At 42.3% G+C, this 19,424-nt stretch overlaps 1 protein-coding gene across 1 annotated transcript in view; it reads left to right on the top strand.

The window, feature by feature from the left end:
• The first annotated feature begins 2,640 nt into the window (after window positions 1-2,640).
• The window catches only part of Mcf2 (MCF.2 cell line derived transforming sequence), a 108,747-nt gene continuing 91,963 nt past the window's right edge, over window positions 2,641-19,424 (top strand). The window contains exon 1 of the mRNA XM_042054367.1: window positions 2,641-2,788. Coding sequence (XP_041910301.1) covers window positions 2,704-2,788 — 85 coding nt within the window. The 5' untranslated portion in view covers window positions 2,641-2,703. The remainder of the gene's footprint in view (window positions 2,789-19,424) is intronic.

The raw sequence follows: 19,424 nt of genomic DNA, 5'->3' as shown, positions 1-19,424 counted from the left end.
ATTTTAACTACACAAAGTTTTAAGTTTCCCTTATCCCTGTTCTAAAATGAGTTCTCATTTGGTAACCCTCTCATATGTTGCGAGACTTCCTGAGTTCTGTAGAACCTCTCCAAAGTCCAAGTAGAAAGGATGGCTTTTCATTTTATCGCCTACCTTTAAGTTCAGCATGTTGTTGGAATTCTGTTTTCTCAAAACCTGTATCTAACTTACTACAACGCAATAATATTCTTTTATTCTAATTTCTTCTGTCCTACCTAAAAGAAGTGATATTTAGAATGAATGGTGCATACTCCAACTAACCAGTTAAACTCAAATTCTCCATGATTAGTTCTAGGCTAACATGAAAGAGGCAGTAGTTGTGATCCAAATTTTATACTTGCCTGCATTGGTTTTCCTCAGGTACCTCATACATAAAGTGTCTAAAAAACATAGCGCTGGGCGGTGGTGGTGCATGCCTTTAATCCCGGGACTCGGGAGGCAGACGCAGGCGAATCTCTGTGAGTTCGAGGTCAGCCTGGTCTACAAGAGCTAGTTCTAGGACAGCTCCGAAGCTACAGAGAAACCATCTTGAAAAACCAAAATAAAACCTCCCAAACAAACAAACAAAACAACAAACAAACCCACTTGCACTGGTTGGCCTCTATAACAGTACTCTCTTGTCGGAAAATTTTGAAAAGGATAGTAGCTACAGAAAAGAGTAATGCAATTCCCGTGAAGTCTTCTAGTAGTAGAGCAAAATTGGGGTAGATCCTAGGGCTTGGACACTGGATCACAATTCCATAGTTTTTACCTTGACACCCCTGGCCTCTCCTCAGTTGCTATAGCTCTTATTGCTTTTTATTTTCGAGATTATAATTTAATTACAACATTTTTCCCTTTCCTTTCCTCCCACCAAGCCCTCCCATACACTCCTCCCTGCTGATCTTCAAAATCATGGTGCAATAGCTTTTTTGTTTTTGATTTTGCTTTTCAAGACAGGGTTTCTCTTTAGTTTTGGAGCTTGTCCTGGAACTAGCTCTTGTAGACCAGGCTGGCCTTGAATTCACAGAGATCCGCCTGCCTCTGTTTCCCTCCTGAGTGTTGGTATTAAAGGTGTGTGCTGCCACCACCCAGCTGCAATAGCTTTTTGATGAGCATCTTGATCCTCCTCACTCTTCCTAACGCAGACCCTAGACTAATAAGCACAGGAGGAGGAAAGGGCTGGGACCTCCTGTGCTTTCTCACTTGGTTTTTCAAGAGGTTGACTTCTTTTGATGCCCACCCCCCCTTTATTTTTTGTTGTTGTTTTTGGTATTTAGTATGTGGGGTTTTGTGTGTGTGTGTGCGCGCGCGCGCACGCGTGCATGTGTGTGTGTGTGTGTGTGTGTGTGTGTGTGTGTGTCTGTGGTTTTTTTAAGACATGGTCTCTTGTAGCCTAGGCTGGCCTAGAATGGGCTATGGAGCTGGCGATAACCTTGATCCTCCAGAGTTCATCTCGAGAGAGATGCAACCCAGCGTCTTGTACATATTAGGGATGCACTCTACCAATTGACCCATATCTCCAGCTCCTACCTCTGTTACTTCTCTTAGTGCATAATGTATTGCCACAGGGTATGTGGCAGTCAGAGGACGCTTTGTGGAGTCAGTTATCTTCTTTTGCCTTAACTTACATGGGTTCCATTAGCCCAGATCACTAGGTTTGCCTAGCAAATGCCTTCGCCCTCAGAGCCATCTTACTGGCCCATTTGTTTTCTCTTGCCTTTTTTTTTTTTTAAAGCAAGCCATGATTCCAAACCCGTAAAAGATGGCAACCCGGTGTATTATCCCAGGACCCTAGCCCCAGAGAAGCAAGGGTGGAGATTGAGTGAGCGTGCTTGAGTCCTTGCAGGCCAAGGGGCAAGGAGGGAGAAGGCACATTTTGGCTTCAGCACCCGCCCTTTTCCGACTATCCATAGCTGCTCTCTGGGCACCAGTAAAGCACAACGGGTGTTATCTGCAGGTGCCCACACTGTGCATCCTTACTCCACCCCCGCCCCGCCCCGCCCCGCCCCGCCCCGCCCCGCCCCGCCCTGGGAAGCAGGATGCAAGGAACCTCCAGTTCCAGCTCCCACTGCCCAGAGTGCAAGGTCAGGCCATCCCCTCCCACCACGTGCGCCAGCCTTCCCAATTCCTCCGTGGGCGTCTCTATGGGGGTTGTCCCCTCTGGTTCCTGACGTCCCGCCCCTGTTCATCCCGCTGGGAACTAGGCGATGTGGGTGCACACCCACGGGGAGCGGAGTTGTTCTCAACCCTCAGTGGCTGAGGCCAGAAGCACTCTGCTGCCAGAGTTCCGAAGTCTGCGAGTTTCTGGGCTCCGGACGCTGAGTGCTGTCTGTCCTGGGTCTTGTTGGTCCCAGCTAGGGGGCTCCAGTCTTCTGAGCCTCAGATCTGCTCAGGCTGCGACCCTTCCGGCGGGCGGCACACAGGCGGGCTACTCGCCGGCCGGAGTCCGGCAGCTGCGAGTTGAGGTTGGGGTCCAGGACCAGCGAGTCCGGCTGGAGGATGGCGGAAGAAAGGCTCCCTCCAGCAGGGCCCCCTCTTGTTCCCGCTCGGGCCTCGCGTAGGCTAGGGTTCAGGCAATTGCACGGGGCTGTCGCTCCCGAGCCCAGTACGAGGAATCTCCGGCTGAACTGGGGCGGCTGCAGTTCCCTGCGGTTCACGCAGGCAGTCCCCGTGCAGGTGGACATGGCCATGGCCCTGCATCGTGTTAGGATTGCAGAAAAGTACGGGAAGAACTACCTCTGCTTGCTGCAGGCAGTCTTTCTCGCAGGTGAGTTTTATTTCCCGATGCACTCCCACCCAAGAGGCGGCCAAGAACGCCGAGCTCTCCCTTTCCCAGCCTGTTGGGGAGGGCGGGTGCACTTTGTCTCCCTACGCTCTCCTGGTCTCTCTCTCTCTCTCTCTCTCTCTCTCTCTCTCTCTCTCTCTCTCTCTCTCTCTCTCTCTCTCTCTCTCTCTCTCCCTCTCCCTCTCCCTCTCCCTCTCCCTCTCCCTCTCCCTCTCCCTCTCCCTCTCCCTCCCCTCGCTTCACTTTATAACTCTATAATCCCCCCCCCCACACACACACACACTGCCCAGTGCTGTGGTCCTCCTAGCTTGCAGCCACCCCTGCTGTGGTCCTCAGTTCCTCAGGCCAGCTGCCTCGCTGAGGGTGTGTGTGTGGCTTTCAACTCCGCTCAAGCCCCAGGGGTGGACCTCCAGAAGTCCGCCAGGCAAGGTGAGACCATCCCAGTCTCCTACCCACTTTCCACCCATCTAGGTGCCTTCTGGTGGAGTTGGGAACACAAGGGCTCGTCCCACTCTGCATCCCCGCACCCCAGAGCCAAGGCTTCCTGAGGATGCACTTCCCTGTAACACTCCCTGTAGTTAAAAAAGCTAGGTTTATTTACGCCGTGTGGGTGGTTGTTGTTTGTTTCATTAACACGTGCTAGGGCCAAGTCAAAAAGGCGCTCCGATTCTGAAAGCCGCGGGCCTGAAGTTGGAGGAGGAGTTTGTAGGCAAACTGCTGCCAAGGCTTTGCGCTAATCCGCCAGGACCACCACATCTTTCCAGCTTGGTCCCACGAGCTTCTTGCCTCTCTGGGGCTCTTACCACAAAGGCAGAAGCTCTTTCTTACTTGCCTTGGAGGGACAAAACCAAAGCTAACAAATCCCTTATTGCTGCCACTCTATTTTGGTAAAGGCTTAAGAATGGGGCAAAGCAGAGTTTGATGTACACATGTTGAACAAGGAAGAGTTGGTTGGCTGTGGGCTTGATGTGTTATGGAGCATGCGGAGGCTCCAAGACTTAAAGTTCCGATAGGACCATTGGGGGGAGTCCAGGAATATCTGCCAGGTGCCACAGGTGCTGGCCATGTCTTCTTGAGCCTCGGTGATGCTTACCCTATGATGTTTCTTGTAATGGAAAGTTGGGAATTAAAAACTTGACTTGGTGTAGTTTTTTCCCCCTCAAGTCAGGTAGCCACAGCCTGTGTTCCAAATTCCACTTCTTGTTCGAAGCTGTCCATGAATTGGTCACACCGTCTTCGGTTAAACCTCAGGAAACTCAGGGCTTTGTCTAAAGCTTCTTCGTAACAAAGAACCCTTTGGTCTCGAGTATTTTGTTTGGAAGTGGTCAATGTTATTTTCTGTATGTAATAATAAATCATTAAGGGAAGTGTGGCGATGGGGTACAAACTCCTTCAGGGTTTAAGGGCAGTTTAGATGGATTTGGGAGGCTACAAAAGAAACCAGTGGAAACTTTGTGTGCACGTGCAGTGTGCAGTGAAAGCTAAAAACCAACTTTATAGGAAAAATCACTTTAAAATGAAACAGAGTCTCACTATGTAGCTCAGGATGGCCTCAAAATAATCCTGTACTGGAATTAGTACACCCCCATGTGTATCACTACCCACAGGCGTGCACATACCCACCTCTCTCTCTCTCTCTCTCTCTCTCTCTCTCTCTCTCTTCCTCTCCCTCCCTCCCCCCTCTCTCACACCACTTTTGCATGTGACAGAAAGAGGTTCTGGGGATTGAACCCCAAGACCTATGGATGGATGCTAGGCAAATGCTTTACCTCAAAGCTGCAATTCTAGCTGAATCACAAGAATGCTATTCAAGTAGACATTTCTATTGCTAAGTGTTTCTCTTCATTCTAGGGTCATTTTCTTGATCCTTGGAAGTTTCTATCATGCTGCCATTCCCCAGTCACTATGACTTGGCAGCACATCCTAGCATTTAAATGCTACTGGTCACTGTGCTGTGCGTTAGTGGGGATGGGAGTAGGGGTGCAGTAAGGGATGGAGGGACTGGCAGCTCACATTTGTCTTTCAGTATTTTCAGCAGTTAACCTCCAGCTGCCCATGAGGATAAGTATTCCTGTGGCTGGGGCACACACTATAGGATAGTATGACTTTATATATTTTTGTTAGTGTTTTTGAGATGGGCATTTTTTTAATTCCCTGAGTTGTTTTTGAATGCCTGGCTTAAATGGTCTCCTGCCTCAACCCCTGGAGTAAATGGGGCTACAGGCTTATAACGCCGTGTACGGCTTCTTCTGTAACTTTATTTGGAACTTTTCAAAATTACTCTTACTTATTTTGTCTTTTCTGTGTGTATGTGTGTGGAAGCATGTGCCCTAGCATATATGTGGAGGTCAAAGGACAGCTTGAAAGGATCTTTCCTTCCATCATGCTGAGCCATCTCAACAGCCACTTTTGGCTTTTTGACAGTCGCGCTTGATCTCAACTTCTGGACCCCACTGATTTCACTCCTCAAGTGTTAGGATTAGAAGTGTGTGCCACTGTGCCTAGTTTATAACGTCAAATGCAAAAAAGGATTTCATATACTTTTTATTTAAAACTGTTTTTTTTTGAGACAGGATTTATCTGTGTAGCTTTGGAGCCTATCCTGGAACTCGCTTTGTAGACCAGACTGGCCTGGAAATCACAGACCTCCTCCTGCCTCTGTTGGGATTAAAGGCATATGCCACCAAACCCAGCTGTATTTCATATACTTAGAATAGTAAAATATCGACAGATGTGTTTAAGAAGCTTTTTATTGACACAAAGAACCATTTGAAAGATCACTTACTATATAGTTATATGCATGTACACAGGTTTTCTTCTGAGGCAGCCCAGAAATGACTGATAGACTTTTGCTACTGGAGACGGAAGGTCTCAAGCGGCTAGGGGGTGCACAAAGCATGAGGAATTAAAAATTTTCCAGGTGAACAAGGGATTGGAATGGATGTGGTAGAGGCAGAGAAGGTATTCCAGACACAGGAAATAATATGGGCAAAGGCAAAGCAGAAAGGGAAGAACATAGTTTACAGAATTGTATGTGATTTTAAAAATGATTAGAGTAGATAGACATGGTGGCCCCCGCCTTTAACCCCAGCACTAGGTGAACCTCTGAGGCAGTCTGGTCTACAGAGTTCCGGGACAGCCATGTTTACACAGAAAAACCCTGTCTTGAGAAGCCAAGGGAAGTCTGGGAATGGAAGCCAGGTGTGGTGGTGCATGCCTTTAATCCCAGTACTGGGAAAGGAGAAGCAGGTGATTTCTCTGAGTTTGAGGCCAGGTAGGGCTACATAGTGAGGTCCTGTCTCAAATAAACAAAAACCAACTAAACAAACAAAACACTGGGAATGGAAGAGGAAGAACAAATTTGGGTTCAGTTTATTTTATTTTATTTTATTTTAGTGTTCAGAGTGGAGCCAGCAGCCTCACACATGCTAAACACATGTTCTAGCATTGAGATAACATTCCCAACCCCAGGATTCAGTATTGAGCATGTGATTTTTCTGGAACATTCAGGTTTAGCTGACTAAGAAGGTCAGAGCTGGGAAGAAGTAGCGAGAAGTAAACCTTGTTTCTTCTTTTCTCTTAGCTGAAGTTCTTAAGTCTACTTCCCTTTGGGCTCTCTTGATAGCACAGCCCGAATAATAAACAACCACATGTTTGTTATATCATTTTCTGTTGACCTTGCTTTTACAGTTTTTCCTTCTTGCATGCTATCTTACTTAATGATAAATAGGGAAAAATATTCTACACTCCATGAAGAATGTAAACTTTATTCATCTAAGAGAACCTCACCCAATTGAGAAGTTAAGGTACTATAAAAACCTATTCATGTATAAATTTGGTTTCAAATGCAACTTGGCATCAAGTTTTAGCCCAAATAGAGTATCAATGACAACACTTATTTGCTGAACATTGCACAGTGTTGTAAAATGTATTCCAAAGATAATGGAGCTTTCATGAGGCTAAACTTTCCTTTTGAAACAAGGTCTCATGTAGCCCAGGCTATCCTGGAAAGCTCTGTATAGTTGAGGATGTTCCTGAATTCATGATCCTCCTACCTCTACCTCCCCAGTGCTGGTATTGCATGTATAAGCCACCATTCCAGATTTTTAAAAATGTTTTTCTATGGATCTAACCCAGGGTTTCCTGCATGCTAGGCAAACACTTCACCAATGGAACTACTTCCCCAGCCCTAGACCATATTATATTGGCTATTTCCCATGACAAACTTCCCTGGGAACCCAAGCATTCTCTGGGAAATTGAGCACCAGCACTTTTAGTGACTGGTTTATTTTTCTTCTCAGCATTCTAACCATTTCGGACGGAAAGGTTTTCAAAAAGATTGCTTACCTTCCAGACTCCTGAACCTGAAAATAATTGCATCCTTTCCTGATGACTCAAGACTGTCCTTAGGACAGAATCAGTTACTTTAATATGATGTATACAGTGCTCAGGGGTTCCAGTGGAGGCTCTTTGTCTCTATGGCAAATGGCTACAGATCTTTCTGCCTTTTAATTTATAATGTCTGCTTTGTCTAATCTTTCCATATATCCCTTCTCTGCTAGCTGTCATTGCTTGCTACTGTCAGTTCTTTCTACTAGCTCTGATTCCTGGCTCCATCCTCCACTGTTCATTTTGATGTGCTGTAAGCTAAGGAACATTGTAACCCAAATCCACAGTACTATCTGAAAACTATAAATAAATAATTAGTCTGGGAAGTCTTCCTTTATTAATACATATGAACTTTGTGTGTTTGTATGGGTGCAAATGTGTGTGCAGATGGAAGCCAGATGTTGACTCTGGCTATCTTTCTCAGTAGTTCTCTACCTTGTTTTTTGAGACAGGGTCTCTCTGAACTCTTGAACCCAGAGCCCATGGATTCAGCTAGTCTCGATCAGGCTGCTCTGGAGCTCATTGAGATTTGCCTGCCTCTGCCTCTGCTAGGATTGAAGGTGCCACCATGCCTGACCCATGAACAGGAAGTACTCTTAACTGCTGACCCATCTCTCCAGCTCTACTCAAATAAAAATAAAAGCAATAAAAAGATTATTTTGGCTCTTCTAGGTCCTTTGACAATCTTTAGAGCTTTACTTTTTATCATTAGCTTATCAATTTGTATATAAAAATCTAGTTAGGATATGCTAGTAATTACTTAGAATCTATAGGTCAATTTAGTGAGTTTGTTTGCTTACTTATTTGGGATAAAGTCTCACACTATAGCCTAGGCTGGCCTGAAACTTGTTTTTGTGGTACAAGCAGTGAATATTTTCCTGTAATTTTCTTTATGAACATCAATCTCTTTTATTTATTACATGCTGTGGAGTGGAATCAGAGCCCAGGGCATGCCAAACTTGTGGTCTACCACTGAGTTATGCTGTATGTAACATGGACTTCATATATTATATTCCTCAGTTTTGAGGAAGGGTCTTAAGAAGTAGCTGCCCCTTGGGCTGGAGAGATGGCTCAGTGGTTAAGAGCACTGCCTGCCCTTCCAAAGGTCCTGAGTTCAGTTCCCAGCAACCACATGGTGGCTCACAGCCATCTGTAATGAGATCTGGTGCCCTCTTCTGGCCTGCAGGCATACATGCACACAGAATACTGAGAATACTGTATACATAATAAATAAATAGATTTAAAAAAAAAAAAGAAGTAGCTGCCCTCAAACTCATGATGTTCTTAACAGCCTCCCTGAATTCTAGGACCCCAGCTTTGTGCCTCTTCCTGGCTCCGAGTTTATTTTTAATAAGTTGTTGCTGACTTTTTATAAAGTTTCTGGGTGAAAGAGTAAGTTCACATGCTAGTAGAATATGAATCTTGAATATCTTTGTGGTTGGAGAGTCTGCTAGACATTGAGCTGCCTGTCACTTCAAAATATATTTCAGTCAGGTCAGCATCAAGTCCTGTGCTAACATTCAAGGGAACTGCAAGTTCTCTGCTCCTTAGAGTATTTGCAGTCTTGTGCCTGTTGGTTAATTAGCTGACACCTTAGCTATTGAGTATCCAGTGTGTTGACAAGGAAAATCTTAGAGTTATTTAAAAATTTTTTCTCCATTAAAAATGAACCAGTGTGATGAGGTATAGTTATTCTTAGCTTTCTTGATGGCACTTAGAAGGAGTATGCATATATGCTGGAACATTCTTGAATTTGTATTTGCATGTCCCATCATTTGATCTATCATTTTGCACTGTTAGTTTACAAAAGAGGGTCAGTTCTGCTTCCTTTGTTGTAACCTTGGAAGGACCACTAACAGATATTGTGTGTTATCCTGCACCCATTAAAAACCAAAGTAAACCATTTTAATTGGATTTACTATTGCAGAGGCTGTGCTTTTCAAAATTAGATTTCCTAAATCCAGAAGTGATGAATAGCCACGGCGTAAGAGAGCTGGCATTTGATTATATATCTGCATGGATATTGTGGGTTTTGACTTTAGTGGGCCATCTTGTATACTTTTATAGCTTGTGCTTTAAATAGCTGCCCTCAAAAGGTCAGATGTTATAATAAAAATTTTAAAAGAGGTGAATGCAAATTCTTAATACATTTAGGATGTTTATTTCATGGCTGTGACCATCATGTTTGTGATTATCATTGCATCTTTAAGATCATGTTCAAGCAGGGGTAGACTCATTTACACTGTGGGTACTGAGCACTGATGATTCAGATAGGTAAGGAAAGAAATTCCATAGCCAGGTAGTGGTGGCGCACGCCTTTAATTCCAGTACTTGGGAGGCAGAGACAGGCAAATCTCTGTGAGTTTGAGGCCAGCCTGGTCTACAGAACTAGTTTCAAGACAGTCAGAGCAACACTGAGAAACCCTGTCCCAAAAAACAGAGAGAAAGAGAGAGAGAGAGAGAGAGAGAGAGAGAGAGAGAGAGAGAGAGAGAGAGAGAGAGAGAGAGAGAAAGGGATTCCTGTGCTTCAGCAATTGGTCAGTGGTTAAGAGTACTAGCTCTTCCAGAGGAACCAGGTTTAATTCCCAGCACCCATGTGACTGCTCACAGAGGGTTCTAACTTCATTTCTAGGGGATCTAGTAACCTCTTCTGGTTTCCAGAGACCTTAGGCATAGCATGCACATGGTTCACAGACATACATGCAGGCAAAATATTCATATGCATAAAGTAATTAAAAATAAAGAAAAATTTCTCTTTAAGACACTATTCTTGTGTGTATGTGTGGATGCGGAACGCATACTGATGGAGAGCAGAGAACAGCTTTATGGTATTCTTAGATTTCTGCCTTTCTGTTTTTTCCAGGGAAGAGACTCGGGTTAGGTTTTCCAACTTGCAGGTCAGTGTTGACCTGCTGAACCATCTTGCTGATTCCAAAAGCTTTTCTTTTCATTCTCAATTTATGTTGCTAAGAATAGTTTCATATTTAGAATTGCGTGCTGGCCAGGTGTGGTGGCTCTTTAGCATGAGCCACCATGCTAAAGAGGCAAAAGTGCCTGGATCTCTGAGTTTGAGACCAGCCTGGTCAACAATAGTGAGTTCTATGACAGCCAGGGCTATGTAGACCCTGTCTTAAAAACAAACAAACAAACAAAAATAAATAAGTAAAATAAAATTGTGTGCTCAATATAGTTTTCTCGGTTTTGTTTCTTTAGTTTTCTTCCTTCCTTCCTTCCTTCCTTCCTTCCTTCCTTCCTTCCTTCCTTCCTTCCTTCTTTCTTTCTTTTTCTTTTCTTTTTTGTGGTTTTGTTTTGCTTTGCTTTTTTTTTCCAGCAGGGTCTTACTCCAGCCCAGGCTGACTTGGAAATCACTTTATAGTGCAGACTAGCCTTGATCTTAGAGAAATCCTCCCACCTCAGCCTTCCAGAGCGCTGGAGCTGGAGCCACCGTGTCTAATTTGTTTGTTTTTAAGGAGAGCTTTCAGAATTATCCAAGGAAGCGAATTCTTTTCAATAAACCAGTTTTCTCCTGACAATCATCTGGAAGACAATGCAAACACATTTCTGAAAAATGCTTCTTTAACATCGATTTTTCATTTATTAAAGATTTTTATCTATAAATTTTCAAAATTTGGTCGAGTCGCAAAAGGCCTTTAAGAATTGAAGGAGTATAAAAGATTAGGAGGCAGTGCAGGCAGGTTTTATCCTTTCCTAGGTTCTAAAGGCCTTTCTTTCATTTGAATCACAATGCTTCATATTTGCATGTCATTGCACTATATGCACACGCATATACATGTGAATATCAGTGCGTGCAAAGACCACCTTTTCACTTGCAGCGCATGCAAATGTTTCTGACCCAGGACAGAGGGAAAGCTGTTTGGACCACCTTCAAATCCTTTAAATCCTGAGCTGCTGGAAGGCTCTCTTCCCGGAGGTAGTTCTCAAGGACTAGGCTGGAAAACCTGTTGGCTTCTCGTCTCTTCTGCGCACGCGCGAGTGTCTTATCAGTGCAGTTCGGGACGCCCTTTTACCCTTTTACTCCGTGCTCACTGCACCCACTAATCGGTATAATTGTAACATTCACCACTCTGGGCCGGAACTGCGTCCTGCTTCTAGAGAAAGAGCGCCCCTGATTTGGGTTGATGCCTAACTGGCTTCTGTAGCCTGACATTAAGGGGAGCTGGTTTTCAGCTTTGAACCCATGAATTATCAGAGTAGCGGATAGATACATCAAGTAACAACAAAACGGTGTTGAAAGATGGAACACTGCCTTGCCTATTTTTTCTATCCTCTCACTCGTTCCTTCCATTGTTCAACTTTCTCTAGAATTCCACTCGTTCTCTTGATTCTCTCCTTCAAAGCACAAATGCAGGCTGAACATTTGAAGGCCTTGTAGCCCTCCTTCCCAGATTTGGAAGTTCTTCCTAATGGATGCTGTGTAAGCCTTGGAGGCGGGTACAGTGATGGTGCTTACACAGCAGGTACTCAGGCAACACTCTGATATGCCATCTGACTTTTTCCTTTTCTTTTTGAAAGCTTTCAGTATCTCAGGCTGGCCTCGAACTCACTGTAGCCCAGACTAACGTCAGACTTGTGACAATCCTTCTGCTTCAGCCTGCCTCCTCCTCTCAAGTGCTGCTGAAATTAAAGGAACATACAACTATACTCAATTAGGGGATGCTTAACTTGAAGGTCACGTCAGAATTTCTTTGATCTTTTAGTTGTCACATGAATGATTTCCTCCCTGTTTATGATGTTTATATTATGCGAGCTTTATCAATTCTTAATTTTGATCACTGTTAAGCTCTACTTTATACTTTCTTGTAGAAATTGCTGAGATAATTTTGTTTTTCAAAATTCATGCTTTGTGAAAAATGCAAAGAAATCCTGTGGTAAGAACCAAATCCAATCCTAAAATGCCTGTAATGATCATATAGCATATACAGACACTTGCTAATGCCAGATATAAAAATATATGTAGTGTCTGGGGCTAGGGAGATGGCTCAGTGGTTGAGAGCCCTTGCTGTCCTTCTAGAGGACCTGAGTTCAGTTTCCCCCACCCACATCTGCAGCTTATAACCACCTCCAACTACACCTCCAGGGCATCTTATGGTCTCTTCTGGCTTCCAGGGGGAGCCCCACACATGAAATACACATTCACACACACACACACACACACACACACACACACTTGAGTAAAATGAAATCTTAATCATCCCATGGCTCAGTTGGTAGATTGCTAGTACAGAGTCCTCTGTTCATTCCTCAGCACCACATAAACTGGACTGAAGATGGAGGCAGCATGGTCAGTTGTTCAAGGCCACCCTCAGATACATAGTAAGTTCAAGCAAACCTGGACTACATGAGATATTGTCTTGACTTTTTAAACTTTATTTTTGAAAAAAATTGTTTCCTTAGAATATATTTTCATCATGTAATTTACTCTCGCTCAATCCTCCCTACTCAACTTGATATTCTTTTTCCATGCCCTAAAAACAAATTAAAAACAAAGCAAAACAAAAACGTAAGGAACATGTACAAAAACCCTCCACAAAGCACAAAAACAAATAAAAATAAACGAGTAAAAAAACAATAAGACAAAAAAAGTCCCCAAACCAAGCAAAATGAGACAAAAAGAAATCTCATTGTGTTGCTGGGCATGGGGCCTGTCTTGAGAAAAGTTATAATAAAGTGGTTATTGGACTTTACATTACATATACAATGCAGCATCTTTTCAAGTATTTATTTGATTATTCCATCTCTTTTGTTTAATGGCTGCTGATTGCTATTTTTTCCTGTTTATCGAATTTATCTTTTTTCTTAATGATTTATACTCCTTTACATACTTACATAATTTTCTATCTTCATCCACTTTGTGATTTGCCTCATTCCCTTTCTTTATATTGATGCTGGGGATCGAACTCAGGATCCTGTGCTCTACCATTGCCTTTTTATTAAGTCAGGTATTTTGCTGAAAGAAATTTCTTTTATATGGTGTGTGCTTTACATTCTATAAGAAAAAAAATATTTTCCCATAGGTTATACAGGTGGTACCCTGTATTTTTTCTGTTCTAGATCCCAAAGATAAATGATTTAAATCCTTGGGTGTGTGTGTCCATTAAAGCAAGCTTTTGGAATGGAGGTGTAGCTCAGTGGTACAGAGCTTCACCTGGGTTTGTGCTACAGCACTGTAAACACAAATAGTCTCACAAGCTCCTAGTGGCCTAGGAATTGACAGATGGACAAGGGCTGTGCTTGATTGGCTGATCCCACAGTGTTCCTGCCCACTGCAGTTTTAGCCTCCAAGGATTTTCTTAGGGTTCCCTACCAACTCAAGTATGCATTAGAAAGGATTTGATTTTTTTTCCACCTTGTGTTTTGCAGCAGGCAGATTTGTTCTTCCCATGACCAATAAGGTGAGCTCTTTCATGGTTTTCACACCTCACAGTCTCATAGCCCACCCGACTCCCTTTCAAAATTCTTAGCAGGACTAATGAGGGTGGAAGCCGGAGCTCAGGCATGCAAGGCAAATAAATTCTCTACCACTGAACTTCATTTCCCAGAGTGAGATTAAGCAGCTTGCAGAAGGTTGCCTCACTAGCAAGAAAGGGCTGGAATTGGAACTTAGGCAATCCTAGAGTGTACATTCATAAGTACTATGTGGTATGGCTTATGTGAGAAATACTTCTTTGTTTGAAAAATTCCAAATTTTGTCTAGACATACAGCTCAGTGGGACCGTGCTTCTCTAGAATACGCAAGAACAAACAAGCAAACCCTCCGAATTTAATGTCATGTGTTTCACCCAAGAGTACAAGACACATACATAATTCTGTGGTAATGCTGCTCCTATGATATTATTTTTTTTCCCATCATCAATATTTATTGAGCATTTACAGTGTACTAGGCACAACAGAACATACAGAAAACATTGTCCCTGCTCGAGGAGCTTACATTCTAAAAGAAAAAAAATACACCTCTTTTAAAATGGCATTTTTGTTTGGTGTTTTCTGTAAAGTAGTGAGGAAATACTCGGTAGGTGTGAGCTTTGGGTGTGACTTAGCCCCATCGTTACTGGAGGAGAGGAGGAGGGAGGGCTTTATGGGAGCCGGGACAGACCATTCAGGGTGGGGTTTCCAGGGAGATAAACACAGGCTCAACCAAGGAGAGCTGGGCTGTGGGAAAGAGGATGAGGGGAGGCTGTGGATGCAAGCAGAGGAAGCGGGGTATCTTAGACACTGAGTGGAGCCAGAGAGATCATGCGGCCTTTCCCCAAATACACGGCCAACAAGTCGGAATGGTGGGTGCCAAGACAGCCAACAGAAGTGATCCTGTGCACCTGACAGTAGAAATGAAGGGCTGGACACCAGAGGCAGCTGCAAGAGCATCAAGAAATTCTTAAAAACCAACAGCTACTATGATATTATTAAAAATATATTTGCATGTATTTCATATATTTTCAAAATATATTTACATATGTTACTTTTCTTTTACATTTATTTCCAAAGGTTGCTTTTGTTTTGTTCTCTTTCTTTTCTTCTTTCTTTCTTTCTTTCTTTCTTTCCTTCCTTCCTTCCTTCCTTCCTTCCTTCCTTTCTTTCTTTCTTTCTTTCTTTTTTGTTTTTTCAAGACAGGGTTTCTCTGTATACCTCTGGCTGTCCTGGAACATGCTTTGTAGACCAGGCTGGCCTCCAACTCAGAGATCCACCTGTCTCTGCCTCCCGAAAGTGCTGGGATTAAAGGCACGTGCCACCAAAGGTTGCTTTTTAAAAGTAAATATTTTTATTAGCTTTTTGAAAATTTCTTTCAGGGCATTTTGACCATATTTGTCCCCAACTCCTCTTTTAAGTCCTCCCAGATTCACCCCCACCTCCCTACTCCCCCCATTCATATGTATACATTTTTTGTTTGTTTGTTTTTGCTTTTTGTTTTTGAGACAGGGTTTCTTTCTATAGCCCTGGCTTTCCTAGATCTTTTTCTGTAGAGCAGTCTAGCCATGAATTCAGGGATCTGCCTGGCCCTCCTCTGCCTCCTGAGTGCTGGGATTAAAGGTGTGTCAATTGTCCAGCTTTTTATTTCTTAATTTAATCATCCATGAACTCCAATTTCTTCTTGTGTTTTTGATGCCAATTCCTTAATTAAAATCTATTTTATGACATTTTCTTTGAAAGGAGAGGTGGACAAAATGCATCCATTGTTAAAAAGAATTATATTCTTACAAATACTAACTTTTCTTTGTATTTTTCATAATAGATTTACTGAGATGTAATTTACCATACAACTTACCCACTTAAAGTCAGTGCATTTCCCATGTTTATCAAATTCTGTAACCTATCACTGTAATCGATTTTACAATTATTTTATCACTTCTAGAAAACATCATTTACTCTTTAGTTATCAGCTCTCCAATTCCATCAATTCCTAATCAACCTCTGATCTACTTTTTGCCACTAAATATAGCTAGTTTGAAGATTTCTTATCAATGGAAACAGACTATATGGCTTTTGTAAGTCTTACCTCTTTCATTAAGCATAATCTTCCTTCTTCCCTCCCCCTCTCCTTTTTCTTTCTTACTTTTTTTAAAGAGGGAATTTTCTTATTTAGTTCTGGCTGGCTTGAAACGCAATATCTAGACCAGTATGGCCTTTAATTCATATAGACACAGGCCTGCCACTGTCTCTTAAGTGCTGAAGCTAAAGATGTGACTACCATTCATGGCCTATTTTATTTTTAAAGGCCTGGTCTCTCAGTGTAGCTAAGGCTGACCTGGAACTTGGGATCCTCTGGCCTTAACCTTCCTTTGCTGTGATTATAAGAACATACAGCTTTTATGTTATTGTTTTTTTTAAATTGTAAGGTAAAAAGATCTATGTTTGCATGCAGAGAGAATCCAAATAGGAATTCACTAGATGTTTGCTGAGTTGCAATGGATTGGCAAAGAGGCTCCAATACATGTTAGCAAAAGAGGGATTTAGCATGAATCTTGATAGAGAGTTATGTTAGTTTTTCATACTGTACCTTTATACATAGTCTAATAGCGATCTACTTTGATGGTTTCAGAATTACCCTTTTATTTGTTCCATCTTTTGAATCATAACATTTTCAAGGGAACACATCAATCATTTGCATCTGCTAAGTCATTTCTATTTACAGATGGTATGGCATATCTGTTGTTCAGACTGAAAGGGAAAATTGCACTTACGGAATCCCATTCATCTTGTAGCAGAACCTGGGACTCACAAAGTGTAATTTTTGTCACAGCCATAGGGAACTTTAAAAAAGATGATGGTGAAAGCACATTGCTGTTAGCTTCAGTCTGTAGGGGCTAGACAGATGGCTCAGTGGTTAAGAGCCCTGGCTGCTCTTGCAGATGGCCTGGGTTTTGGTTCTCAGCACCCACACCAGAGGCCTCACAACCATTTTTAACTCCAGGCCTAGGAAACATGATACCACTTCTGGCCTCCTTGGGCTCCTGCATGCATGTGGTGCATATACATACACTCAGGCGCACAAATCCATATAAAATAAATGTTAAATAAAAGAATTTCAGACTGTAAACATAATGAATTTTCTTTCAAAAGATTGTGAATATTCTTGCTGTGCTTTGGGAAGAATTGGCGCCATCAAGTTGTATCTAGTTAATAATTGCATGAGAGCTATTTGGGTGAGTTTTTCTAAGTACAAGTGTCACATGGCCAATCTGAAGGGTTGCAGACCAGATAAGTGATGCTCTGAAACCTTATTTGAATCTATGCAAGATTCTGCTTCAGGTTGAGACAGTGACTGGTACCAGGTGGTTATTAATTAATAGGAGATTCTTAAATGAATACACACATGCCTGCTTGTTTCCTTGAGCCTGTTTCTTTATCTTAAAATAAGACTTTGGGTTCTGGAAAGATGGCTCAGCAGTTAAGAGCACTGACTACTCTGCCAGAGGCCCTGGTTCAATTCCCAGCCCTCACATGGCAGCTTACAAACATCTGTAATTCTAGTCCCCGGTGATCTGATATCCTCTTCTGTACTTCATGTGTACCATGCACACTTGAGGCATATAGACATATATACAGGAAAATACCCTTACACATAAAAAGGAATAAGTTAATAAAAATATTTTTAAAATGAGGCTTTTAATATCTACTTTGGAGGTTTGTTTTGAAGACCAGAAACTTGCATTTAAATGTCTTGAGAAGTTCTTAGTGGTAAGAGTTTCGAGATGATAGTTATCATTAACCATTCGTTCCATTTGTTTCCTAGTTCTGGCCTCTTGGTGGTGGTTGGGTGGGCTGCTAGGGTCTTTTCTGTTTTCACATATGGTTTGCTTTTTCTCCTGTATATTGTTAGGAGAGCATGAGAATGGGAGCATGTGCTCTTTCCAGAAGTTTGTTTGTCATTCCCATTTAGTGTGGGTTCAGTGGCATGTATGTGTAGCGGGTTCAGAACCAGTTTTCGTCTATCATATATGAATGGGAATCCTAGACAGAGCACAAATGGATACAAAAGAGTATCAGCGTAAAATAAAAGCCCCAGGGCTCGAAATTATTGCTATTACATTTTGGGATCTAAAATAAAAATGTTTCCTATAAAATGAGAAAGCTTGTAACATACCAGTTACTTACTTATTCCAATGATGATTTTCTTTATGGAACCTCTTAGCTCAGTAGAGCTGAAATTTCTAGAATGGTAATCTGTACTCCTATCATTGAAATGAGACCCACAGAGCATTGAGTCTCCTCTGAAGCAACTCACCATAGAGCTGCCTGGTCTTTGAAAACTGCAAATACGGAGACTATGTGTAGTGAGGAGCTGCGGGCCGGCTTCCCGCTGCCCGGCTCCCGGCCACCGGCTAGCATATGCCCCGAAATAACAACACACAAACTGTATTCTTTTAAACACTGCCTGGCCCATTAATTCCAGCCTCTTTCTCACATCTTGACTAACCCATATCTAATAATCTTTCTAACACCATGAGTGGTGTCTTACTGGGGAAGATTCAGCATGTCTGACCTGGTGGCTGGCTCCATCGCATCTGTCTCCCTGAGGAGAGGCACGGCAGTCTGGCCCAGAGAGGAGAGGCAGGGCAACTGTCTGAGCCATCTACCTCACTTCCTTTTTCCTGTTCTGTCTACTCCACCTATCTAAATTTTGGCCTATCAAAAAGCCAAGGCAGTTTGTTTATTAGCCAATGAGCATCCTCCATCATTTCCCCTTTTTCTGTTTAAACAAAAAAGAAAGGCTTTAACATGAACATAGTAAAATTACATATAACAAAACAGTTATCAAGCAAGAATTATAGTTACAATATTTATATCTACTTTATCTTTTATCATAACTAAGGAAAACTATAACTATCTATCCATTCTTCAACTCCATCAAAGACTCCAGAAGGATATAATATTACCTAGGTGAACAAGAAGTAAGCTACTTCCAAAACTCTAGAAATCACAGAGACATCTCGCTGCCTGGACAGTCACCCAAAGTTCCTCTGTACCGTTGGGGCATCCATCTTCGGCCTTCCTGCCCATAGTTTCCAGCAGACATTTCCATGATGCAGGAAATTTCAAAGGCAGTTCAGTCAGTATCTGCTGTGTCCTACAGAATGTCTTGCAGACTCTTTCATGAATCAGGAATCCCAAAGAATCATCTCACATTTAGGCAAGTTCAGCAGTCCTCTCTCTGTGGGTTCTTTGTGTCCAGTTTCTGCAACAGTCCAGGCAAGAGCAGTTTCTTGTGCAAATTGCTATCAAACTCCATAAGGAGCCTCTTCGATGCCCATCATCTTCTTGAAGTAGATGGTGCTGCCAGGAGCAGACATGTCTCACTGTCATGAAAAGCCCTAAGTTATTAAAGCATTTAAGTGCCATATTCTGTAGTCTTTGAAAGATATTAGGAATACCTATCTAACTGAAATATCTCTATATATCTAGAAAATCTAACTAACATGACTATAAGCTTTACTATTATCGATGATTATCCATTAACAACCTATATTTCTTAATTATACATTACATTTTTAAAATGAACTACACATTCACAATACCTTAATCATTATTAGAAATACATATACATATAACAAAATTGACCTTAAATTTAAATCACTAAAGCAAAATCCATATCAATGCAAATTATTTATATCTATATCATATCCCCCTTTAAATGTAAAAGAACATTTATAAACAATATTTGGGAATATGGACGCAGTTATCTCTCTCCAAACTGCTTCCTGCTGAATGGGGG

The sequence above is a fragment of the Arvicola amphibius genome, chromosome X (genome assembly GCF_903992535.2).
Source record: "Arvicola amphibius chromosome X, mArvAmp1.2, whole genome shotgun sequence".
NCBI classification, from domain to species: domain Eukaryota; kingdom Metazoa; phylum Chordata; class Mammalia; order Rodentia; family Cricetidae; genus Arvicola; species Arvicola amphibius.
The sequence above is the reverse complement of the archived record's forward strand: the minus strand, read 5'-3'. Positions and strand labels throughout refer to the sequence as shown.